We start from the raw sequence: 26,947 nt of genomic DNA on the forward strand, positions 1-26,947 counted from the left end.
CTTTTTAGAGAGATTCATTTGCAGAGGCATTTGTTTCTAGTCAATATAAAATATCATAATAGCAATATCATTAACATATTTTAAAACTCAGGCACACACCATGTGACAGTTTGCACACAAAAAAGACAACACCAGCATGTTACTTCTGCCACTACATGCAAACTAAGACATTGTCATACTTACATTGATTAATCACAGAATTGAGACATGGTGATTCTTTCAACTCCATGAAATAGGAATGTTTATTGGGTGAAGCTGTTCAATGACCAATCAGAAGCCAGGTCAGAACCAGGAAGTGCTTTGTATGTCTGTCTCCTTCAGGATGTGTTTGTGTTGAAGCTCATCACCAGAAAATATATTTGTCTTTCACAGCAGACGTTCAGGACCAAGCCAGAAGAGGATAATCAGTAGAACCACACAGCAGAGCACTACCAGATACACACTGAGGACAACCCAGTGGCAGTGCCACATCCAGTGGGCCAGGGGGCGATCTCTGCACATAGCGCCACACCTAAAGAGAGAAGCTGGGTCTCACTGATATGGCTACGAACAAATGTTGAACTGCAATATACTTCCATAGTAGTGACATCAGAGAAAGTCAAAGTATAGCTATCACATTATAAGCGACTTACGTTCCAGCGGTGCATTGGTCGGCGTGCGTCATCCTTGTTTTTTCTCTGTTCTCTTTCCTCCTCTCCGTCCTCTCCGTCCTGGCCTTGCCTTTATGTCTGTGCCTTATTAGAGTATCCAAAGGTGAACTTTCACAGACACACATGCCATGTTAGAATACAACAAGGCCCTGGTTTAGCCAATTCCTTGTTGTGTTATTATTGTACCTCTGAACATGTGTGTAACAGGGTCGAACTGTGAATGTGTTAAAACGCTGCCTCTCTCAGTGCCAGGTGTAGGCAATTGTCAATTAATGGCGTGGCTGCCATGCCCAGGTATAAAAGCTGTGCTTTACCCTTTGTTTCGGGGGATCTCCTTACGATTGTACAGGCTGGTGTAATCCTAATTCTACTGTGCCCCAAATTGTAAGCGTCTATGGCAAGGTGTGCCCTTCTTCACTGGTAGCTGTTCTCCTTCTCCCTTGAGCGCCTTCCTCGATATTGAATTGGTATGAATTTATTGTGTTGGCCAGATAATCAGAACGTAAATGTATTATGATACTTAGACATGATTATTGAATACTCAATGACGATGATTATTGTGATAACTATGATGATTTTTTTGTCAGCAGACACCGTGCCGAAGCGCTAGGCGCTGAAGATATTGTCCAAATCTAACGCCTTGATCACAACTAAAGCTTCATTGCGCTAAATGTTACGCAGCATCATCTGGATATGTGTGCAACAAAAGTTCAACATGCACCTTCTGCTACCATTTCTGTCAAGCCGTCAAAGCATAGTTTGACGCATGAATGTACTTCTGGTGTACCAAAATGCAATGACGCAGTAGGTGTGATCGAGGCCTAAGCTTTCTACTAGTCCTATTGTGAAATAAAATTTATTTTTGTATTATACCTATTTATTCCCATGCTCCCTGATGCAAAGAACCTGTGTATTATGCAACAATTTCAAAGACTTTACTGAGTTACAGTTCATATAAGGGGGGAAAAGTAAATTTAAATAAATTCATTAGGCCCTAATCTATGGATATCACATGACTGGGATATGCAGCTGTTCATCACAGATACCTTTTTTTAAAAAGTAGGGGCATGGATCGGAAAAACAGTCAGTATCTGGTGTGACCACCATTTGCCTCATGCAGCGCGACACATCTCCTTCGCATTGAGTTGATCAGGCTGTTGATTGTGGCCTGTGGAATGTTGTCCCACTCCTCTTCAATGGCTGTGCGAAGTTGCTGGATATTGGCAGGAACTTGAACAAGCTGTCGTATACGTTGATCCAGAGCATCCCAAACATGCTCAATGGCTGACATGTCTGGTGAGTATGCAGGCCATGGAAGAACTAGGACATTTTCAGCTTCCAGGAATTGTGTACAGATCCTTGCGACATGGGGCCGTGCATTGACCATGTTGAAACATGAGGTGATGGATGCGGATGAATGGCATGACAATGGGCCTCGTCACGGTATCTGTGCATTCAAATTGCCATCGATAAAATGCAATTGTGTTTGTTGTCCGTAGCTTATGTCTATCCATACCAAACCCCACCACCACCATGGGGCACTCTGTTCACAACGTTGACATCAGCAAACCGATCGCCCACACGACGCCATACACGTGGTCTGCGGTTGTGAGGCCAGTTGGACGTACTGCCAAATTCTCTAAAACAATAATGGAGGCGGCTTATGGTAGAGAAATGAACAGTCAATTATCTGGCAACAGCTTTGGTGGACATTCCTGCAATCAGCATGCCAATTGCACGCTCCCTCAAAACTTGAGACATCTGTGGAATTGTGTTGTGTGACAAAACTGCACATTTTAGTGGGCTTTTATTGTCCCCGGCACAAGGTGCACCTGTGTAATAATCATGCTGTTTAATCATATCAAGCTTCTTGATATGCCACTCCTGTCAGGTGGATGGATTATCTTGGCAAAGAAGAAATGCTGACTAACATGGATGTAAACAAATGTGTTCTTATGGAACATTTCTGGGATCTTTTATTTCAGCTCATGAAACATGGTTCCAATACTTTACATGTTGTGTTTATATTTTTGTTCAGTATAATTTAGTCCTGAGGACCTCCCCTTGCATATAAAAAAGGTGTCGTAGTATCGGATACAGGAAAGGTTATTTACAGTGGGGAAAAAAAGTACTTAGTCAGCCACCAATTGTGCAAGTTCTCCCACTTAAAAAGATGAGAGAGGCCTGTAATTTTCATCATAGGTACACGTCCACTATGACAGACAAATTCAGAAAAGAAAATCCAGAAAATCACATTGTAGGATTTTTTATGAATTTATTTGCAAATTATGGTGGAAAATAAGTATTTGGTCACCTACAAACAAGCAAGATTTCTGGCTCTCACAGACCTGTAACTTCTTCTTTAAGAGGCTCCTCTGTCCTCCACTCGTTACCTGTATTAATGGCACCTGTTTGAACTTGTTATCAGTATAAAAGACACCTGTCCACAACCTCAAACAGTCACACTCCAAACTCCACTATGGCCAAGACCAAAGAGCTGTCAAAGGACACCAGAAACAAAATTGTAGACCTGCACCAGGCTGGGAAGACTGAATCTGCAATAGGTAAGCAGCTTGGTTTGAAGAAATCAACTGTGGGAGCAATTATTAGGAAATGGAAGACATACAAGACCACTGATAATCTCCCTCGATCTGGGGCTCCACGCAAGATCTCACCCCGTGGGGTCAAAATGATCACAAGAACGGTGAGCAAAAATCCCAGAACCACACGGGGGGACCTAGTGAATGACCTGCAGAGAGCTGGGACCAAAGTAACAAAGCCTACCATCAGTAACAAAGCCTACCATCAGCCGCCAGGGACTCAAATCCTGCAGTGCCAGACGTGTCCCCCTGCTTAAGCCAGTACATGTCCAGGCCCGTCTGAAGTTTGCTAGAGTGCATTTGGATGATCCAGAAGAGGATTGGGAGAATGTCATATGGTCAGATGAAACCAAAATATAACTTTTTGGTAAAAACTCAACTCGTCGTGTTTGGAGGACAAAGAATGCTGAGTTGCATCCAAAGAACACCATACCTACTGTGAAGCATGGGGGTGGAAACATCATGCTTTGGGGCTGTTTTTCTGCAAAGGGACCAGGACAACTGATCCGTGTAAAGGAAAGAATGAATGGGGCCATGTATCGTGAGATTTTGAGTGAAAACCTCCTTCCATCAGCAAGGGCATTGAAGATGAAACGTGGCTGGGTCTTTCAGCATGACAATGATCCCAAACACACCGCCCGGGCAACGAAGGAGTGGCTTCGTAAGAAGCATTTCAAGGTCCTGGAGTGGCCTAGACAGTTAGACTCAACCCCATAGAAAATCTTTGGAGGGAGTTGAAAGTCCGTGTTGCCCAGCGACAGCCCCAAAACATCACTGCTCTAGAGGAGATCTGCATGGAGGAATGGGCCAAAATACCAGCAACAGTGTGTGAAAACCTTGTGAAGACTTACAGAAAACGTTTGACCTGTGTCATTGCCAACAAAGGGTATATAACAAAGTATTGAGAAACTTTTGTTATTGACCAAATACTTATTTTCCACCATAATTTGCAAATAAATTCATTAAAAATCCTACAATGTGATTTTCTGGATTTTATTTTTTTGTCTGTCATAGTTGACGTGTACCTATGATGAAAATTACAGGCCTCTCTCCTCTTTTTAAGTGGGAGAACTTGCACAATTGGTGGCTGACTAAATACTTTTTTTCCCCACTGTATGTGTAAATTCTATACTGTACCTCATGCTGTTTTTCTTGATGTCCACATCGTATGGCTTGTGTGTGGGAGTGGGACAGGGTGCTGTATAGACTGGAGATGGGTCTGGTTCCGGTGGTGACTGGACAGCAGCAGCGACATCTGGTTTGTTATCATCAGGAGCTTCAGGTGGTCTTGAATCAGCAAAAAGGTTTGGTTGGGGTCAATTCCAATTTAATTTGAAATTCCAATTAAATTCTTGAATTCACTCATGAAGTGGAGAATTTGTTAAATTCAATTACAATTTCAACAATCTTCAAGTTATGGAATTGAATTGTAAAACATTTAATCATTGGAATTGAGTATTTTAACATTTCCCAGGTAATGGAATTAACGCATCAAACATTGACTGCAGTATTTGTTTTAAATCATTTCAACTTGTATTTCTATATTTCCAGTATAGCTAGGCTGTCTGAACAGTGACTTAGTCAGCCTGAAAGCCTGAGGGAATTACATTTGAAAATGTGGAATTATTGGGGATAATATTAAATTGGGAATTTAATTCTTGGATTTGACCTAACATTGGAATTGAATTCTCTGAATTCAAAGACTGAACTGGAATTTGAATTGAATTAAATGGAAATTACAGGGAGAGAGAATTGAATTAAATTATAATTTCCTTTACCCCTTGCATGTACTGTAGATACTGTATATGCATATGTGGCACATGGGGATGTGTGAAACTTACTCCTCAGCCTTAAGTGTCCCGCTTGCGTCACCTCATTAGCTAGCTTTTGAGGTGGCACGATCGGCTAAAACGCTTGAGGGAGAACGTTCATGTGTGTTTGTGAGGCAGAGGTCCCGAGTTCGCGCCAGGTATGGGCCTAATCGGGAGGAAGTGGTACTCGCTAAGCAAGCAGCGTGACGTCCTTTACACCTACGTTACCTGCCATCCAGTAAGGGAACATCCATCTCTTCTGTCTTGACCATGACTGAAGGGATGGACTCTGTGATGGAGTCCATTGATGGAGATGGGCTTGAAAGGGACTTCTTACCTATCTCATGATCTATTGAGAATGACTTCTGCAGCCCTCTTTCCCATTTTCTCTTTTCCTGAGGCAAAAGAATAGGCAGATAGTTGGTGTGCGTAGGTGCGTGCGTGTCTTTGGAGAGGAAGGACTTGAACTGCTCAGACCTGGGCTTGTTTGGTGATCACTGCTATGCTGACCCTTCGACGACTTGCACCAATGTGCCACTAGAAGAACGAGAGGAAGGAAGAGAGACAGGAAAGTGATTGAGGGTTAAAACAAGATAAAACAAATATGATACGATGTTTTACATAGTGAATATCCTCTGCATGAAGACAGGGAAGTGCTCCTACCTGCTGAGAGGTCTTATTGGCCTTCTGCCCGAACTCTCCTTCAACTGCAGCGAGAGATACACCAGTCAGATAACAGCATCTGTGCCTATCACGTACCGAGCCATATTCAGGTAGACCTACGATGGTTCAGTAAACCATGCTTACTTTATGAGTAACCTCACCAACGACCTAGACCTGAAGTCTAGGCTTTAGCTCAGCGGGCTAACACAGTCTTGTGGTGTGCGGGACATCCGGGTTTGAACCCAGACAGTTACACTAGTGGTACTTACCTCTAGGGTCGCTGTAGTTCCTGTGGGAGCTTTTCCCGTTGAGTTTCTTGGTCTCGTCCAGCTCTGTGATGTCTCTCTCATGCCGCCTCTTCAGGTTGTCAACGTGGCTCACCATCAGCTCCACCGCTCGACTCACACGAGCCTCCTACCATACAGAGTACACCTACATTGAGTATGTATACGGTATGTGTAGATCGAGCATATAAACACGTAATCAATTACAACAAAGAATAGCAGCTTCATTCTACTCTGGTCTCAAAGTGTCAGTGACAAGTGTGATGATTGTGTCCCCCCATTAATTCAGCCATTGGGGTGTAATGAGTAGCTGATGCAATCTTGCAATCCATAATCAAAGTCTTGAGCTAGATAGACTGTATAGTCATGTCTGTGTGAGGGAGACTACCTGGTGTACCGCTCCCAGCACCTGTGCTGTGTTGGAGATTCTCTCCACTGTTCCTCTCAGTATATCCAGACACAGCTCTAGTCTCTGGAGGATCTTACTGCGCTTACTGTCCAGACACAGAGCCTTTAGAGTCTGACAACACAGTGAGACAGGTCAAAGCTATGCTACAAAAACCCTCATATACAATACACACCTTGTATGCTGTAAGCCTTATATTCCCCCCCCAAAAAAATGTTGGTCTCAATGTCAGGGACACAGTGCTGCTGAAGCTTGTCATCATTTTCATTAGAAAAAACAAGGTACTAACTCATAGGTACTAACTCGCACTTTCGCTCTGGCTCAAACATAATTTATTTCATCATGATTAAGGGTCTCAGAGATTGTTGAGTGGAAACAAGCTAGAGAGGTCCAATACTTGGTCCAATACTTCTCTTCCTTCATTGCAGTGACCCCATCCACCCTCCTCCTCCAATACCTCCAGTGTCTCCCGGCCTCTCATCAGCTCCAGCTGGATGTTCTCCTCAGCCAGGTTCCTAGCATGCTCCTCTGCCTGCAGCCTCTGCTTCAGGGTGTACTGGTCACTACGAAAGGCCAGCGCAATCTGGGAGAATGCATTCTGGATATAATAGAACAGAATAGAATAGAACAGAATATAATAGAATATAGTAGAATAGAATAGAGTAGAATAGAAAATAATATAATACATTAGAATAGAACTGTATTGATCCTTAATTGGAAAGTAAGGTGTCACAGGCTTTCATACAACATCATAAGTAGCCTCCTGTAGCTCAGTTGGTAGAGCATGGCGCTTGCAACGCCAGGGTTGTGGGTTCAATTCCCATGGGGGGCCAGTATGAAAAATGTATGCACTCACTAACTGTAAGTCGCTCTGGATAAGAGAGTCTGCTAAATTAGTAAAACGTAAAATAAGGGAGGTTGGGAGAATCAGAGAGGGATACACCTTGTATGGGTATTGTGTGTACTATGATCGCAATGCATCATGTTAATGAGGACTACTGACGGATTGCCTCACCTCCACTTGTTCCTCTGACATCTTAGCACTGTGATGGGAGGGAGGGACAGACATAGCAACAGATACAATAACTATTTTATCCCACAGGCCAAAAACTTTCTGAATCTGCACATGAAATGTCTATTTATTGCTGCACTTTTGCACAATGATTGCTCCTTTTGATCAGTCTCATTGTTTCTTGTTATGTGTACAGTATATCGGTTGTCACTTAATTTTATTTTACTTTTACCCCTTTTTCTCCCCAATTTCATGATATCCAATTGGTAGTTACAGTCTTGTCCCATCGCTGCAACTCCCGTACGGATTCGGGAGAGGCGAAGGTCAGGAGCCATGCGTCCTCCGAAACACGACCCTGCCAAGCCGCACTGCTTCTTGACACACTGTTCACTTAACCCGGAAGCCAGCCGCACCAATGTGTTGGAGGAAACACCATCCAGCTGGCGACCGAGGTCAGCTTGCAGACGCCCAGTCACGGCTATCTGTGATACAGCCTGAGATCAAACCCGGGTCTGTAGTGACGCCTCAAGCACTGCGATGCAGTGCCTTAGACCGCTGCACCACTCGGGAGGCCGTCACTGTTTTTAATGTTGTTGTTTTTTTATTGTTGAACCCTGACTGCACAACAAATTTCCCAATTGGGACAATAAAGATAACTTGAACTTGAAGAACCAAATACATGACCAAATACATATCTGGGGCAATGGCAGGCACTCTAACAACCAGTCTGGTTTAGGGATGAGACCATCAGTTTTTGATCATTACCAATATCGTGATGGTTATCATCAGTCACACAGAGGATAAAACCTCACCTGTTGAGGCCTACGCGGTCTATAATACACAGATCATTCCATGGCGTAACTGGCTGCTGCTCTTCACTGGACTCTATGAATGAAAGACATCAACGTGTCAAGTTATTCTTCACGTCAGATCAGAGCCTTGTGCTTCACAATGATGCTACATTAGGCCACACTTTGTTTGGACGGTTCCCAATAGATATATAGATGCTCAAACTATCATTCATATCATGTCACATTTTTACAAAAACACTTATTTCCATCCTTTTTTACTAAAAGTATTATCTGATAATTGCACACACTCAGGTACTAAACAATATCCTCTCAAAGCAACAATGAAATAATGACTCCATTATTGCTAGAGAGGGGTACTATACCTTCCTCACTGTCCTCACTGTCTAGCACGATTAGCATCTTGGTCGGATGGTCACTTTGTTGAGGTGTCCCCTCAGCAGGCTGGAGGAATAGAAACGCTGACTCGCTCAGACATTGTGAGCCCACTGTATTAGGTACAGTCTGATTCATTAGCAGAGGGTTTGTATAGTCAGAGAAGAGACAGTCTGACTCACCTGAGGGTGCATAGTATGGATCGGCACCATAGCAGCAGAACGATGCTACTACAAAATGGTGACCAAAGAAAACGACTCCCTGTCCCTTGGACTAAAGCCAAAGTATGAAAATAGAATAAAGGTCAAATAATCAAGAAGGCAAGAACAAGACCACAATAAGATCTGCATATCACTCTGAGAAAAGAAGAGAGTAGAATTCCTTACCATCTGTCTTACTCCATTGATCTCTTCACTCTCTGTCAGTCTCAGAGGACTGCACTCAGGACGTCAGTAATCCTATTATGAGATCCTCAGTCAGGGAAGTAGACCAGGATAGGTACAGTACCTATTAGGTACTACCTAAAGCAGCTCAGTGTGTGTGTGTGTGTGTGTGTGTGTGTGTGGCTCAGCTCACACCATCACTGCTTAGGGGTGTGTGTGTTGTTACGTAGTAACAAACAATCAGGGCTGTCTGGGCAATAGTTAGAGCCGGAGGTTGAGTTGGAACAGTCAGCCCACCACCATCATCTGTCGTCCGTTCTCAACGGACATCTGGACGCCTAGACTGACTTCCTCCCACCTCCTTACTTACACTAATCCTCTTGAAACAACTTGTGTTTTAGTCAAGTTAATGCATATTTGTTATTGACACTGAGAAATTGTGTGGCTTCTGCTGTATATTTTCAGATCTACACTTCCACAAGAGTTCACTCTATCTCTAACGTGTCTTTGAGAAAAAGCTCTCAACTAGAACACAAACAAGACAGAACAGAAGATTGTAGGATCTTGGCAGGTTTATTCATTGAAAAGAATGGCAGTTTGACAGGCAGTTGATGGCACAACAATAACCAAAGGAGTTGGCAAGACAGCACAAACAGATCTGGAACCAGGCTAGTTTGGTTCTCTCATAACGAGGGATTTTCCTATAGTGATCTTGATATACAAGGTAGTTTGAGTCCCTATTAGAGACTCTAGTAGAGACCAGTGTTCATTTCGTCAACAAAAACAGTGAGTAAAATATTAGTGTCACACCTATTTTTCAGTGGCAATTGACAAGACTATAACTGACTAAATAATAGACTAAAACGAGATGAGACTAAATTATCTCTGCACAATTGATATTAGCAGCACAGGTGCGCAGTATTGTTCAGCAGTGGGAAGTATGTGCCACACCCGGTACACACAGCCTAGATCAGCTGATGAGCTGCAGGGGAATAAGCAATGAGTGTGGGCGTTGCAGCCTGGTCTCATAGACTAGACATAACATGTACATGTAAATCCGGGACACTCAAATTAGTATGATATGTTGTTGGGAAGACAGGCTTTGCCCTGGCGCCGCCTCCGATTATGCACATCGCACTGGTGACTCTCTTGCTTACCCGAAGCTAACCAGTCACCACCTGTCTTCTAGTTAGTTACCTTTTGCCTGGTTAAGAAACACAAGCAGCTTTACGAAATCAAAAACAATAGCAGCATTGAGTTGAATGGTAAAACAACAGTCTATCTATGTTTTCTCTACCTTGTGTATAGAAAAGTAGACTCTTTAAATTTGTAGTCTCGCTCAACCCTCCCACTTTCCCCACTGCATTTTATATCCAGGTTCTGTATCAAACGTAGGCAAGTCTCCTTCTTTTCCTCAGATAAAACGGTCTGAGAGATTACCATTCAAAAGATATGACCCATAATACTGCCGGGCTGCATTTTACATTCATAAAGCATACCGGACCGTTAACCATTTGTTTAGGCTAAAAATCAAATCAAATCAAATTGTATTGGTCACATGCGCCGAATACAACAGGTGCAGACATCACAGTGAAATGCTTACTTACAGCCCTTAACCAACAGTGCATTTATTTTTAACAAAAAAGTAAAAATAAAACAACAACAAAAAAAGGTGTTGAGAAAAAAAGAGCAGAAGTAAAATAAAATAACAGTAGGGAGGCTATATATACAGGGGGGTACCGTTGCAGAGTCAATGTGCGGGGGCACCGGCTAGTTGAGGTAATATGTACATGTGGGTAGAGTTAAAGTGACTATGCATAAATAATTAACAGAGTAGCAGCAGCGTAAAAAGGATCATGGCTCACATAAACCTTGTTCAGTCATGTTACCTCATTAGCTAGCTATAGCTAACAACCTGGGGAGCTTTCAGCAGGACGCAATGTCTTGGAACGTTCAGATAGAAATATGCTATGTAGAACAAACATGCCTCTCTGACATGTTGAATAAGGAATAATGTTGGCTTTATTCATGGAATTTCTATCTGCAACTTTCGAGAACGTTTTGCAACTGAACGTGGCCCTGGTAACATTACCAGAAGCCAATATGCAAACATTTGGTGGCACAGAAAGAAAGGAAAAGGGATACCAAACAATTTATTGACTAAATCCCTCTTGCCACTACACTATATCTGACTGTGTAAATAACTTTATTTTGAGTTAATGTGGACCCAGTGACTCAGACATGAGCACTCGAGGACTTTTTACATTTACATTTTTAGTCATTTAGCAGACGCTCTTATCCAGAGCGACTTACAGGAGCAATTATGGTTAAGTGCCTTGCTCAAGGGCACATCAACAGATTTTTCACCTAGTCGGCTCTGGGATTAGAACCAGCGACCTTTCGGTTACTGGCACAACGCTCTTACCCACTAAGCTACCTGCCGACTTGTGACTCGACTCGTGAATCGACCATTGGTGAGTCGGAAAGAGCAGTGGGGACTTGGGACTCGAGGTTTAGTGACTCGACTAGATCACTGGGCGAAACAGTCATTAGCCCCCGTTCTACTTTTGGACATCAATGTGGCTGCAGCGTTTGTGGAATGTTGATAACAATAGCCATGACACAACCGAGTGACAGAGGTCCAACCCATACTACTTTGCGGCACCATCTGGTGATTGTGCTACTCTCTCTCTCTCTCTCTTTGTGTGTGTGTCAGTTTGTTTTGTATGTAATGTGCAATATCTATGTAGGCTGAATAAGGAATTTACATGGCCTATAACTCTTATATACGTTTGTCATATCTGCTGTTGGGAATAGAATAGGATGTTATGCAGGAAAATATGTTGGTAGGACAAGGCTATGCATGTTAGTGCACATGGAAGTCAGTGATTTATGTTTACTATAGATGAATGAGGCAATACAAATGTGATGTGACAAATGAAACGTAATTTAGTTGACTAAAATGGCCCACTGTTTTCGTAATTTTGACAATAACTAGACTAAACTATTATTCAAATGACAAAAATGTGACTTAATGATATTTAAGACCAGACTAAATCTAAAGAAGCGTGACAAAATGAACACTGGTAGAGACTAGTAGTCTCTGGGGCTTGCCCATGGTGCTCTTGATGTAGAGAGCATGTACAGTGCCTTCAGAAAGTATTCATTCCCCTTAACTTATTCCACATTTTGTTGGGTTACAGACTGAATTCAAAATTGATTTTAAAAACAATTCTCACCCTTCAACACACAATACCCCATAATGACAAAGTAAAAACATGTTTTTAGAAATTTTTGCAAATGTATTTAAAATGAAATACATAAACATCTCAAGTATTCACACTCCTGAGTCAATACATGTTAGATCTCCTTTGGCAGCGATTACAGCTGTGAGTCTTTCTGGGTAAGTCTCTGAGATTTGCTCACCTGTATTGTACAATATTTGCACAATTCTTTTTTTATTTCTTCAAGCTCTGTCAAGTTGGTTGTTGATCATTGCTAGACAGCTATTTTCAAGTCTTGCCATTGATTTTCTAGCCGATTTAAGTAAAAACTGTAACTAGGCCACTCTGGAACATTCAATGTTGTCTTGGAAAGCAACTCCAGTGTATATTTGGCCTTGTGTTTTAGGTTATTGTCCTGCTGAAAGGTGAATTTGTCTCCCAGTGAACCAGTGTTTCCTCTAGGATTTTGCCTGTGCTTAGCTCTATTCCGTTTATTTTCATCCTAAAAAAAACTCCCTAGTCCTTGCTGATGACAAGCTTAATCATAACATGATGCATTCACCACCATGCTTGAAAATATGAAGAGTGGTACTCAGTGACGTGTTGTGTTGGATTTTCCCCAGACTTAACGCTTTGTATTCAGAACATAAAGTTAATTTCTTTGCCACATTTTTACTTTAGTGCCTTATTGCAAACAGGATGCATGTTTTGGAATATTTGTATTCTGTACAGGCTTCCTTCTTTTCACACTGTCATTTAGGTTAGTATTGTGGAGTATCTACAATGTTGTTGATCCATCCTCAGTTTTCTCCTATCACAGCCATTAAACTATTATTTTTATTTTTAAAAAAAAATGTATTTTTTTAACTACCCCCTTTTTCTCCCCAATTTCGTGATATCCAATTGGTAGTTACAGTCTTGTCCCATTTCTGCAACTCCCATACACTCGGGAGAGGCGAAGGTCGAGAGCCATGCGTCCTCTGAAACACAACCCTGCCAAGCTGTACTGCTTCTTGAAACACTGCTCGCTTAACCCGGAAGCCAGCCGCACCAATATGTCGGAGTAAACGGCATACAGCTGGCTACCGTGTCAGCATGCATGCGCCCGGCCCACCACAGGAGTCGCTAGAGAGTGATGGGACAAGGACATCCTGGCCGGCCAAACCCTCCCGGACGACGTTGGGCCAATTGTGTGTTGCCTCACGGATCTCCCGGTCGTGGCCGGCTGTGGCACAGCCCGGGATCGAACCCGGATCTGTAGTGACGCCTCACGCACTGCAGTGCCTTAACTGTTTTAAAGTCAACATTGGCCTCATGGTGAAATCCCTGTGCGGTTTCCTTCTTCTCCGGCAACTGAGTTAGGAAGGACGCCTGTATCTTTGTAGTGACTGGGTGTATTGATAAACCATCCAAAGTGTAATGAATTACTTCACCATACTCAAAGGGATATTCAATGTCTGCTATTTTTATTTTTAACCATCTACCAATAGGTGCCCTTCTTTGCAAGGCATTGGAAAACTTCCCTGGTCTTTGTGGTTGAATCTGTGTTTGAAATTCACTGCTCGACTGAGGGACCTTACAGATAATTGTGTGGGGTACAGAGATGAGGTAGTCATTCAAAAATAATTTTAAACACTATTATACTGTCCATGCAACTTATGTGACTTGTTGAGCAAATCTTTACTCCTGAACTTATTTAGCCTTGCCAAAAGAAAGGGGTTGAATACTCGACTCAAGACATTTCAGCTTTTCATTAATTAGTCAAAACATAATTCCACTTTGACATTATGGGGTATTGTGTGTAGGCCAGTGACACAAAATCTCAAATTTAATGCATTTTAAATTCAGGCTGTAACACAAAAAAGTGTGGAAAAAGTCAAGGGGTGTGAGTACTTTCTGAAGGAACAGTACATTCTGCCAGTTCTTCTTGAGCAGAGAGACCAGGAAGTTGATGGCCAGGTGGATGTTGTACACCAGCTCCTTCCCTGTCATCTTTAAGTGACCCACAGCCAGACACAGCACCTGGACAACACACAGGGAGGGACGCAGGGACGTTTAGCACAAAACAAAAAGGTTGCAGTATAAGAAGAGTGTAGTCAATCTCAATCTAAAATGTGTATTTGTTCACCCCCCTCCTGGATTTATGGACTGGTGAAATAAATATGGTGAATACTCCTTCTAGCCCATGCCACCATGGCCAAGGTTCTTCCTAAAGCCACCACCCCAAAAGCATCCATGCCATCGAGGATACCCACCGTGAAACTGGAAACGGACGTGAGACGCTTTGAGGACGTGTCGGCTGAGGTATACTCGGTTCACAAGCGTAAGGGAAGACAGTCAAACTGGAACCCCCGGCATCTTCTCATCCACCAAGCCCAGTTCGCCTCCAGCCTCTTTCTGACTTCTGAGGGCAAGTACTTACTCTCAGATCATGGTCCTCTGGAATGAATGCAAATCTTCAAGTTTACTGGACTGTCCTTGACAACCATCAGCCAATTAAATGCTTCAAATCCATTAGGGAAAGTGAGTCTGAGCACATTTCAGGGAGAAGAACAGGGACACAACCATTGATTGAGAATGGTGGATAGTCTGCCCATATACCTTCTTCATCTGAAACTTGATGGTGGATATGACCTCATCCACCTTAGTGCTGAGGTTCTCGTTGTGTGTGAGCAGCGAGGGGAACTTCCCAGCCTTGTTGAGGCCAGGCCCCAGGATACGCGTGATCTGCTTGATCAGAGACACAGATGCCAGGAATGCATCGTACTTCTTGCCTAGAAGAGACAGGAATACACATAATAAGTTTGAGGTACAATAACACCACTGATGAAGGCTACGGGGGAAACATGTTGGTTTTATTAATAAAGAGGCATTTTTATCAACTTGCATTGTCCTCCAAGAGTGACTGAAGATCTTCTTCACTACAGTAAGACCAGCTGACACCGTGTCATGCTGTATATGCCCTGTAGAGGGAACTCTAGCCTAAGAGCTTACTATTGCCCGATAGAAGCCAGAGTACAGTAAGGAAGAAGAGTGACAGCATAGTGACTGTCCAATGCCAAATCGACCCCAAAGCCCTATTCACTTGTGGAGATCTGAGGATTTGACAGGTTTAAGTAACTTGGTAGTAGCTCCACCTTGCCTATGAAACAATGTAGTCCCTATCAAATAACCACTCCTAAGTCCGTACATAGTTTCTCAACAAAGGATGGGATATGTCACCCTCAGCCTCCCCTCATGTTTTAAGACCCAGGGTAGGGGTCGGTCTGCTTTGCCTTACCCCTGAAGGGGTCCCCTCTCCATCTATTCTGCACTGATATGACAGAACTGGACAGAAAATGCCTGTTTCATCGCACGCCATTGCTATTCTGTTTTCACCCATCTTGTTGGAGAGGATGACAAATTAGACTACTGAGATACTGTGATTGTGAATGTGGACAATCTGTTACCAACTTGCCATACAGAAGTGGATTCTCACTCTTCAAACAGTGTTAGGTTTAGGGAGCAGACAGAGAAGGTTGGGTGAGACTGTATCGGACCAGGACCAGACCTGACGGTGCCAGAGAAACACTTGTCCTTCTGGGGATCGTAGTTCTTCAGGCTGATCTGTAGTCTCCAAAACCTGAGCAGAGAGAGGGGAAGTTACAATTGAAAGATACATTTACATTTACATTTTAGTCATTTAGCAGACGCTCTTATCCAGAGCAATTAGGGTTAAGTGCCTTGCTCAAGGGCACATCGACAGATTTTTCACCTAGTCGGCTCGGGGATTAGAACCAGGGGATTTGGTTACTGGCACAACGCACTTAACCACTAAGCTACCTGCCGCCCCAATATACAGTCAGGTACGACATTTTTGACACACTTGATAAAGATGAGCAAAAATGACTTAATAAAATAAAGATTTCAAATACTGACCTGCATTGTATGCCAAAAATGCTTTGTAATTATATTATTTTATACTAATACAGTTAACAAGTAATATTTATTTTCTCAAAAAGGTAGAGGTCAAAATTATTGACCCACCCCCTACAGATTCTTAGAAATAAAATCAAACAAAAATAAAATCTGCATAAAAATTATATATTTTTAAGTTAATCTCACCTTAAGGAACTGTATTGTGGCCTACCATGACTTCCTGTTTCACTGGGGTATAAAAATGAGGTAACACACGTACAATCCCTTTGGCCTTTTCTCAGTTAGATTTTCTCAACTCCTGCGTCCTCTCGCGGCTCGTTTGAAAAAATATCAAAGGTAATCAGGCTGGCAAGGAGAGGGACCATGGACGAAAACGAAATGAGACTCCTCCTCCACTCACGTGTCATCAGGCAAATTACATTTACAGGGGTGGATCCCAAAATAAATGTGTAAAGTAGTAAAAACTAATTAAGTTTGTTGTGCAAGACATTTCATAGATAAAACGATAAGTAGCATATTGTTTTTAAACGTGTGCATGCTTTTCTCCACCGACAAAACAAAAGCTGATTCAAAAGGGGTGTGGCAGATTACAAAACTCTTCCGTAAATTAATTCAGGGTGTAACACAACAAAATGTGGAATAAGTCAAGGGGTGTGAATACTCTTGCCCGTGACAATTTAGCCTGTGAATGAATTGCCTATTTGAGCTGAATGCGAGCTGGGGTAGTTTGTTTCACGTCTCCCTCAGCCTGTGCCGTGGGAGGGCGGAGTTAGCCATTTGAGAGTGTGGTGAATGTGCTGCTAAAAAGGCAAATCCAGGAGGCAAACCCTGACCACGGCCCCATCCTCTTGGGGGTTGGGGGGTGGCTACATCGCTGTCTGGGGCTGGTGAGCACCTGTGTTAGGCTGGTGGTAGGACCAAGGGCGTGTGTAGGGCTGGGCCGAGTGAGAGCAGCGAGGTTCTCTGAAGCGCCGTAAGAAATGCCGGTGAAGGTGGCACACTGAACGGTGTAGCTGCCTGAGCCTTCTTAAAGAATGGGTTAGCTCTAGCCTAGCTAAGGTCGCATGCAGGACTGCACATAGTGAGGCAGAGCTTTCTTCTGACTCCGTGTGATCAGAGCCTCGGAATGACTCCTCTGACCCATCTTTAGCGTTGAGACTGAATGGATCCACAACACTGGTTGGCACCTCCTTCACCATGTTGGGTGTGTCATCATCCTGGTCACTAAAGTGCCGGATGGATGCCCGAGCGGAGAGCAGGTCATCATCATGGCTATCTGAGTCCTCTGTTGTGTGTCCCATGCTGGAGGGAGTGCTAGAGGGCCCTGACTCAGGGGGCTTGAAGGAACGCGAAAGTGTTTTTAGCTGCTCTATGAGGATAAGGAATCGACCTTCCGAGTGAGGCCCTTATTTTTTTGACTTTTTTAACGGGGGGGGCGCCATCGGTTTCGTGGGCTTTCCCTCTTTTGGTGGTCCTGGGTGGGTTCTGGCGAACAACGCCGGATGCTGTAAATTATCTGTGAAAACCAGGCCCTCAACTCTGGCTAGCCGTGCTTCCCTCACCTTCACAGGCAGGATGTTACAGTTAATGCAGGAGTCAGAAAGGGCCTCACGCAAGTGGCCAAAGCCTAGGCAGGTTGGGCACAGGTCATGACCATCTTCTAGTTGTAGTTCAGCTCCACAAGAGGAGCAGCCATGCATGCTGATGCAGTGTTCTCTCAGCTCAGAATGTGAAGAAAATAAAATAGAAAATATTTATTATGCAATATACTGATTCATCATATTAACTAAGATAATAGCAAGTGTCTTCTTATTGGTGTCCTTGGGAAGTGGTTTCTTTGCAGCAATTCGACCATGAAGGCCTGATTCACGCAGTCTCCTCTGAACAGTTGATGTTGAGATGTGTCTGTTACTTGAACTCTGTGAAGCATTTATTTGGGCTGCAATCTGAGGTGTAGTTAACTCTAATGAACTTATCCTCTGCAGCAGAGGTAACTCTGGGTCTTCCTTTCCTGTGGCGGTCCTCATGAGAGCCAGTTTCATCATAGAGCTAGATGGTTTTTGCGACTGCACTTGAAGAAACTTGCAAAGTTCTTGAAATGTTCCAGATTGACTGACCTTCATATCTTAAAGTAATAATGGACTGTAATTTCTCTTTGCTTATTTGAGCTGTTCATGCCTTAATATGGACTTGGTCTTTTACCAAATAGGGCTATCTTCTGTACACCCCCTACCTTGTCACAACACAACTGATTGGCTCAAACGCATTAAGAAGAAAATAAATTCCACAAATTAACTTTTAACAAGGCACAACTGTTAACTGAAATGCATTCCAGGTGACTACCTCATGAAGCTGGTTGAGAGAATGCCAAGAGTGTGCAAAGCTGTCATCAAGGCAAAGGGTGGCTACTTTGAAGGATCTCAAATATAAAATATATTTTGATTTGTTTAACACTTTTTTGGTTACTACATGATTCCATATGTGTTATTTCATAGTTTTGATGTCTTCACTATTATTCTACAATGTAGAAAATAGTAAAAATATAGAAAAACCCTTGAATGAGTAGGTGTGTCCAAACCTTTGACTGGTACTGTATATTGTATACATCATTGGCTTCAGCGAATGTGAGTCGAGGTGCAGCCCAAAAACCAGAGTAACATTCGAAAATTACAGGTGCAACTCTCTCAGACACAATTACAAAGCTGTAGATTGTATTAGTTCGGAGTTTAAAACATGACATTTTGCCAGCCATTGGCCTTCATCAGAAAAACGTCTTAAGTCTGACGTACAGCTATGAGGCGAGCTCTGCTCGACACCCCATGTTGAATGAACTGTGAGGTGAGGTATAGTACCTTTCTCATCAAGAGGTTCTTGATGAGTGTGGCTGCTGTGCTGTGACTGAGATCAGGAGCGCCAGCAGACAGCTACACAGGTGAGGTAAGGTTTATGAAAAGTCTATCAGCTTCAGATCATCCGTGATTTCTATTTCCTACGATAACTATAGAATGCTGATGTGACTGAATATAGCCTACAAAGCTGTCCCCTTTAGTTCTCTCACCTTTACATGCTCAGGCAGGGCATCACATGGACTCACTGCTGCTGGCTCCTGTGGCTTCGGTGATGATATCGTCGACTAACTACCTGGTCTTTCAAACCCTCCATTCCTACTGCCGACCCCACATTGCTGCTACAGCTCCTCTCTGTCTCAACAGCAGGGGATAGACTCATCTTCATCCTCTGCTGTCCAGAGTCTTCCTCAGGTTCCAAGTCCAGATCCACGCAGCTGCTATTCCTCTTCCTCTGTGGAACCACCAACTCTAGCCCACTCTGTGAAAATGAGGATGGTTGTGGATCTATTGGTCCACCATCCTATTGCTTTACCACCACCACACCTCAGACGCTGACATAGTCCCCTCAGTCTGTCTCTGCACTGGGGTGAGATGAGGGGCTCCCACGCCTCTCTGGAGCTGGACAACCAGGGCAGACACCAAGGGGTTTAGGACAGGCTCCCCCTGGCTGAGACATTCTAGCAATTACAGGTGGACACTGGTCCGGGAAAGCATTAGGTGTAGGAAGGATAAGAGACTCCGTTGGAAGGCAACTGGAAACAGGCCAGCAAGTGGTTTGCTGAGGAGAAGACCGTAGCAAAAGGTGATGATCATCCGTTGTGAATGTAAAACTGTATACCATAGTTATGTGTACAGCTACAATTAAGATATTATTAGCTGTAGGCCTTGTCAATGGTGTTCACATGTGCATTCACTAAGATTTAGGCTGTTTACATAATCACATGGCTTCAACTATGTAAACAGTACACCTAAAAACTAGGACAAATTAGTGGAACATAAACTTCGACATGTAATTTCTCCAGTGGTGTAAAGTACTTAAGTAAAAATACTTTAAAGTACAACTTAAGTCATTTTTTGGGGTATCTGTACTTTACTATTTATATTTTTGACAACTTCTACTTCACTACATTCCTAAAGAAAACAACGTACTTTTTACTCCATACATTTTCCCTGACGCTCAAAAATACTGGTCACATTTTGATTGGCTAGCAGGAAAGGAAAATGGTCAAATTCATGCACTTATCAATAGAACATCTCTATTCCCTCTGATCTGGCAGACTCACTAAACACAAATGCTTAGTTTGTAAATAATATATATAATATAATATGCCATTTAGCAGACGCTTTTATCCAAAGCGACTTAAATTATGTCAGTGTTTGAGTGTGCCCCTGGCTATCCATAAAAATAAATTTAAAAAAGTTTGCTTAATATAAGGAATTTGAAATGATCTGTACTTTTACTTTCAATACTTAAGTATCAAAAGTAAATGTAATTGTTAAAATATACTTAAGTATATTTAAAACAAAATACTTTTACTCAAGTAGAATTTTACTGGGTGACTTTCAGTCGAGTAATTTTCTACGAAGGAATCTTTACTTTTACTCAAGTATGACAATGCAGCGGTCCGGGTCTGACCGTTGTTGCTGCTGGAACACTCACAGAGCCTGGCAGGCACTGGTAGCCCCCGAGAAGAGTGAACAGAGCGCGTCCCTCAAACCAGGAGCCACAAAGTTTTTGTATCCATGGAAGTCTTATGGGTACAAGTAACTGGCTCAAATAGTGGGTAATGTTTTGTCAATTTGATCCTCTGTTGTCATCAACTAGCGATACAATACAAAATGTCACACTTTGATCAACATTTTCAGATTTCCCTCTTCCGTGTCTGGCGCCACATACTGAGCTGGAGTGGTAAGTCATATAACTTCTAGTCCCTGATGATGTACCCTTGCTGGTTGACTGGAGATACAGTACATTTCCAACACATTAATTTAAGTGGTTGCAATACAAAAGGCTTCTTGAAAATGTGCGAGTCGGTTTTGATGACAACCACTGTATTGGGTTGTGGCGTTAGTATGAAAAGGTTAAAACAATCAAACCAGTAACCAAGTTTGACATGAAGCCAGCAATGGCTGCTTTAGACAGGCAGCCCAATTTTGATATTGTTTTGGACCAAATCACAGATCTTTTCAAATCCGATATTTTTCAGATAATCTGATAGCCCAATTCTGACGTCAACTCAAACTTGGTTACTGGTGTTTATGTTTAACCTATTCATACTGAAGCCAAAAAAGTGGTTGTCATCAAAACCTTAAACCCATATAACACTTGTGCATATGTGGGAATTCAAACAGGTTAGACATGGCCATTCCCTGTAGCACGTTAGAATGAGCAATACAATTAATAAAAATAGGCAAACTGTGAAACTAAGTTTTATTCTCTTTTCTGTGCGTGAAAATACAAACAGGTTAGAAGTAATAAAATCAGACATTAGGTCTTTAAATCAGCATGTCAACACTGCAACAAGAGTGTCATGCCCTGTCAACAGGAGAGGTAAGCATCTCAAGTACAGTGGAGACTGCAGAGGTGAGAATGCTCATAATGGCTGGAATGGAGTAAATGGAATGTATCAAAGACATTGTTTTCATTTGCTTGATACCATTCCATTCTAATCCATTCCAGCCATTATTATGAGCCATCCTACCCTCAGCAGCCTCCACTGCTCAAGTATGTCATAGACAAGTGAAAAATAGCAGGGCAAGGTATTGCCCTGAGGCATGGCAAGATTTGTATGGCGCTATAGGAGTATAGCCATGTCTTAGGGCAAGGCAAAGTATACTTCCAATTTAGGCATAAAATATATAAACTAAACACATCTAAAAAAAAAATAACTAAATGGTGCAAATGGCAATAGTGACACAGCATTGGCACAAGTGACACTTTTTTTTTTTTTTTAACAGGACCAACCAATGGAACAGAGCGCAATCAAAGCAGAGCACCACATTGATTGACCAACTAATCAATTAACCCATCCTCAACTTGCAATGAACCAACACCATCAATAGCAAGAGAAGAACCAATCTCCCTGTCTAACAGGATGACTCCAACCAACACAGCCCTGGATCTAACCAAAAGGTTAGCTGTTGGTTAGGATTGTTCATGTCAAGTCTGGGAGGCATAACAATACTAGTAAGTGAACCAGTGGTAATCCTAGCCTTCGGTACAGGTCTTCAAGCAACAGGTCTGCAAGTGCTTGGCCTATACCTCAAACTAGCAATTGTTTTCAACCACCAGGAAAGCAGATACATGCAGCATATGTAGAGACTTCAGTTCTGAGAGTCTATGAGGGACAGTGAGTGAATAAATAGCAGTCTTCTTTAATGGGGTTAGAGTAGAGGCCCTAGTCAACCATTGCAGACCAAATCCTTGGAGCAGGGTGGCAGTGCTCAGAATAGACCATAATCGTCATATTCACTCAGGTACAGAGGGAACTCATCATCGTCGTCATCATCATCATCCAGCAAGTCATCCAGTAGAGTCATCGCAATGACATAGTCAAGAAGTTGTAGGCTGCCCAAATCATCCAGACTCATCGCATGGTGCTATTAGATAAGAGCAACAAAACAAAAAAAGCTTTTGCAATTTAGAAATGCATTGAGTGGTCACAAAATCTAAAATGTCTGTTTCAGTTTATATGTATCTATGTTGAACTGTGTGTGTGAAGCTAAAGTAATCTGTCAAATATTTACAGAATGATCTGATCTGCGTCGGCGAGGTGGTCTGTAGCCATGAGGCAGGTCATGCCAATAGAGACACTCAGTCTTGAAGGGACAGCATCCATGACGCATGAAGAAACTACATCTTCTTTTACTGGAAGAATAGGGATGTGATCAGGACAACAGAAAATCATAATTATGACTAGGGGACAGGCACGTTTCAATAACCAGAATGGAGGACATGTCGGAAAAGCAGGAGTTCTTGATTAATCAGGAAGAGTCACATTCCTTTAAAGCCAAGATCCCAGAAAGACATAATTCTAGCCAGAATGATAAAAGCTAACCTGCATTTCTCTTTGAAGTTACGGATAAGGATTTCCTTTGGTTGTCCTTCCACCCAGTACTTGTTAGGGACGTAAAACGCAGACTTCACTCTGCACTGTGGGCAGCCCCTTTGGCAAAGAGTAGATACAGAAAGTTAGCCCTTCCAGGCAAGTAAAAAAAACAACATACAAAACAAAAACAGGACCCGCTTCGTAAAACAAAAAAATATAGCCATAAACTATGCTGCCCGGCCCTCTTACTTTATAACTTCTTCCTGGAAGTTTTTGGTTTTCCTCCAGGTGACGATGCAGCTCAGGCAGAAAGGATGGCTGCAGTTGGGCAGGATGCCAAAGCGCCTCTCCTCAGCACGGGTCTTCTCGTACACTGTCTCCATGCAGATGCCACAGGTCACATCTTTACTTTGGTTGAAGTAGTCCGTATGCTCCTGTTCCGTCTGGAAGGCAGCAGTTGCAGAGGAGGCACCACGCTCTGCTGCTACCTCCTGGGAGGAAGGCTCCTGCTAAGTACAAATGTAACAGGCTTCATTGTGCTGCTTAGCAGTATTGCATCCGCGCTCAACATCCTAACCAGTAGTTGATCTTGCGCCCTCTGCCTCGCCAACACACATGGCCGCCCTGCTTGACAATGTATTAACCAGCTGTGCCACCAAAAATTTTCAAATTTCGCAGCGGTGGAGACATTTCAAGCTGTGGCGCAAGCATCTACGACAATCTTGAATCCATTACACAAAGAACAAAAACGAAATATTTCCATGTGCCATCAGAGTATACTCTACATCTTGAGTCTTGACTTTGAGATTGCATAAACATTTTTCCATGAGGTAGCAGAGAAAGTGACCCCAAAATAACCTTATTTCCATAACAATGACAAACCTGCTGATTGACTAGAGGCCTCCATTCGCCTGCTTGAGCTGACAGTGTGCTGGATGGAACTGTAGTTTGGGCCGATGTCTCGGGACACTGTTGGACTGATGCTTGGGGATCTGTGACATTAGCGTGTGATGACTCCGCTGCCAAAAAAGGGACATTGTTACAACCAAGTACTACTACTACATGTGTATATATAGTCAAATTCCTCTGTACAGTACTACAATACACCATCCTGGTCCCAGATCCATTTGTGCAACCTTGCTAACCCCTATGGTCATTATAATGCCAAACATTTGACTGCACAAACAGCTCAGGAACCAGGCCAACAGTATACCCCAATACCAGGGTCAAACCTAGCTAAGGGGACCAATTGAGGTCATACCCGGTCGTTGAGGTGAAGTCTGCGATGAACCTTCGGCTACATCCTCTTCTGTGATATCTGTGTTCTGACGGCCAAAGTTGTGCTGCAGGTGTGCTAAATAGGTATGCATGGACTCTGAGCCCCTGCGTCCTTGGCTGTAGAAGCCCTGTGCCTGCAGTAGAGAGGGATCTGATCCTCTACGTTCTGGTAGAGCATGGCCAACCCACGGGGTGTGAACCACAGGTGCTGAACCCCTCCTACTCAACCCCGCACTGGCTGCCTCAGCATCAGTGATGTGGAGATATCTGGAGAATAGGCAAAAGCAAATTCAATGACTCAGAAAGTATGTAGTGTAAAGGTTTATAAGGTAGCCTGAATAGTAAGAGTCAGGCCATTATGAATTTTGTGTCTCACCTGCAGCCATCTCCAAACCAGCATCCACCTTTCTGGAAGTACCTGCATATTTGGGATGTCGGCGGCAACACTGATGGCCACTCGTGTAGATAATGACAGCTCGAACCGAATCTGCATGAACCGTTCATGAATTGCCTGTAAAACATATGTCATGTAGCCATCACATTCACTGTCGATTTGAGACTCAGCAATGGGACATCAGCAAACAAACAAACGTCAAAACTGCAAGGCAAGCTCATGCTCTTCTCAATGTGGGTGTGGTGTGACCGGGGTTCGAACCCTTTAACCGAACTTGTTAGTTAGGAGTTAGCTAGCTAGCAACTGGAGGCAGTGAAGTCCATAGCAACGACATTTCAAAAGTTTAGTTATAACGATTTCCAATTAACGTTAAAAGCTAAATCGATAACTGCTCTTAACAGAAACCCATTACGCTTTAGTCGCACAAGTTGACCAATACAACTTTTGTGCGCTACAACCGGATGTAAACATCATTGCAGCAGATCAAGACACGCCTGCTGCGTTAGGTTATTCGAAGACTGAACAAAGTTCTCCAGAATAGATGGGCTGTGTTAGAGAAACCTGGCCCAGTTCTCAAACCAAAACCATACCTGCAAATCCTTCTATGAATTAAAGGACGTTCATAGGAGTCATGGTACGGAAACCCATATTGTTCCATTATTGTTCGTCAAATAAAGTAGTCTTTATTTTTCAACAGACTACAGCAAATGGCACACAAGCGGTTAACATACTACGTCACATACACCATGCCTCGTGCTCCACCACAACTTCACCTTTGTTCATGTTATTCAAATATTGCAAGTTTGCAAACATTAGAGTCAAGACCTTTGCAGCTGCCAGACAAAAAAAATGCCCGGTGCAACAGCACAGTTTCAGAGGAAGATGAATTGTTGGCCTAGTACTGAACACAAATGAATTGCATTTAGTCACACAGTTCTTTCAAACAAATTGCATTCAAGGCCATATGAAACAAGTTCATTTTGGGATGCCTACCTACAAGTTCCACCACTACGAAAATACGAAGGTTGACCTATCTTTGACTCCATTTTCTGGCCTGCGTCTTGTTGATGTTCTTGCCCCCCAAAACATCTAGCTAAAAGCTTTTCAGCTAAATAGAAAGTGGGCGTTGCTTTCCCAGCTATCCAATTAGGAAAGGAACCAATGAGGGGATTCGATTAATCTGGCACGGGTGCCCGGGTAAACGTGTTTTGCACCAGGAGAAGGAACAGGGCAGCCTCCGGTCCTGAGCCTGGTGCCCCCTTCAAAGTTCACTGCGAAGTCAGCTCAAAACAAAAGTGACGTAATTAGCACGTGGAGTAATGAGTAGGATTATGTTTTCACTTGCAAAAGTGATAGCTTTTGATAAGATTTATCTGCCTTCCCAATGAAAACTAGTTTGAAAATGCAAACATATTTTAATGGAAAAGAGAGGTATGTTTCTGGACGATGCGCCATGCTGCCTTGTTGACATGACCAAGCAGGGCAGATCACTGATCGATTTGAGAATGGCGTTCCTTCCTCACTGCTTTTGCCCGTTCACGCCACGGATCATAGACCGGCGCCCCGAAGCTCAGCATAATCGAATCCGCACACTGAAAAGCCATGATCAAACATCACATCTGACCAATAGGAACACCACCTTAATTAGGCAGAAATTAATAACTGTAAATTTTTTATTAAAATATTGTATATGTTCATTTACTGGAATGTACTAAAGTCTTTGAGATTATCTTTGTAATAAAAAGCAGTATATCAAATAAATATTATTATTATTAAAGAAAAAATATGAGACACAATCAAGTAAAAAAGCTATTGACCTGCTGCAACTTGGATCTGTTCATTATTTGGGCTAAGTACAGCTAGTCACAAAAATAACTGGTGCCTTCAAAGTTTTTGCCATTGAACAACTGTTTCAACTGTAAAGAGGGAGGCACATGAGATGAATTGGGAACAATAGAATATTCTAAGAACATTCCCCTGGCCCCACAAAAGGACACTCCCATATAGACTTCTAAAACCTACAAGATATTACTTTTTGGGAAATGTTGTGAATACATACTACATACATTAGCTACATATACTGCAATTTGAAAACATTTTAGTCTCACTTTATGTACAACGTACTTCCAGTATGCGGGGCCTTGATAGGTGTTACTAAATTCAAGAGGTAGTTGAGTCCTACAACTTTATATAAACACTTTATTTGCTATTTAGCATTTATTAAAGCCCCAAACCCAGATAA

The 26,947-nt window shown here is 42.8% G+C and overlaps 3 protein-coding genes across 5 annotated transcripts; all 3 read right to left on the reverse strand.

The window, feature by feature from the left end:
- Window positions 1-6: 6 nt before the first annotated feature.
- si:ch211-163l21.11 (inositol 1,4,5-triphosphate receptor associated 1) lies at window positions 7-9,056 on the reverse strand. The gene is made up of 14 exons (XM_041856825.1): window positions 8,997-9,056; window positions 8,793-8,883; window positions 8,601-8,679; window positions 8,239-8,311; window positions 7,430-7,457; window positions 6,872-7,012; window positions 6,397-6,528; window positions 5,994-6,138; window positions 5,725-5,768; window positions 5,539-5,598; window positions 5,290-5,456; window positions 4,388-4,537; window positions 633-758; window positions 7-511 (listed from the first exon to the last, which is right to left on the reverse strand). The coding sequence occupies exons 2-14, from the start codon at window positions 8,820-8,822 to the stop codon at window positions 367-369; spliced, it is 1,320 nt and encodes a 439-aa protein (XP_041712759.1). The 5' UTR covers window positions 8,823-8,883; window positions 8,997-9,056; the 3' UTR covers window positions 7-366.
- A 2,995-nt stretch (window positions 9,057-12,051) lies between these two features.
- rpl10a (ribosomal protein L10a) lies at window positions 12,052-15,578 on the reverse strand. The gene is made up of 4 exons (XM_041857764.1): window positions 15,560-15,578; window positions 14,819-14,991; window positions 14,130-14,239; window positions 12,052-12,139 (listed from the first exon to the last, which is right to left on the reverse strand). Exons 1-4 carry the CDS (start codon window positions 15,576-15,578, stop codon window positions 12,052-12,054), a joined length of 390 nt encoding a protein of 129 aa, XP_041713698.1.
- Window positions 15,579-21,398: 5,820 nt separating this feature from the next.
- Window positions 21,399-25,881, reverse strand: mkrn4 (makorin, ring finger protein, 4). 3 transcript variants are annotated; one of them, XM_041856824.2, is made up of 8 exons: window positions 25,699-25,881; window positions 24,688-24,822; window positions 24,295-24,578; window positions 23,916-24,052; window positions 23,283-23,542; window positions 23,043-23,150; window positions 22,732-22,852; window positions 21,399-22,584 (listed from the first exon to the last, which is right to left on the reverse strand). In XM_041856824.2, exons 1-8 carry the CDS (start codon window positions 25,749-25,751, stop codon window positions 22,429-22,431), a joined length of 1,254 nt encoding a protein of 417 aa, XP_041712758.1. In that variant the 5' UTR covers window positions 25,752-25,881; the 3' UTR covers window positions 21,399-22,428. The 3 variants fall into 3 exon arrangements, with proteins under 3 accessions (XP_041712758.1, XP_041712757.1, XP_041712756.1); XM_041856823.2 differs by lacking the exon at window positions 25,699-25,881 and adding an exon at window positions 25,296-25,426 and having other exon boundaries at window positions 23,283-23,539; XM_041856822.2 differs by lacking the exon at window positions 25,699-25,881 and adding an exon at window positions 25,296-25,425.
- Window positions 25,882-26,947: the final 1,066 nt, after the last annotated feature.

Source organism: Coregonus clupeaformis, chromosome 30 (assembly GCF_020615455.1).
Source record: "Coregonus clupeaformis isolate EN_2021a chromosome 30, ASM2061545v1, whole genome shotgun sequence".
Lineage (NCBI taxonomy): Eukaryota > Metazoa > Chordata > Actinopteri > Salmoniformes > Salmonidae > Coregonus > Coregonus clupeaformis.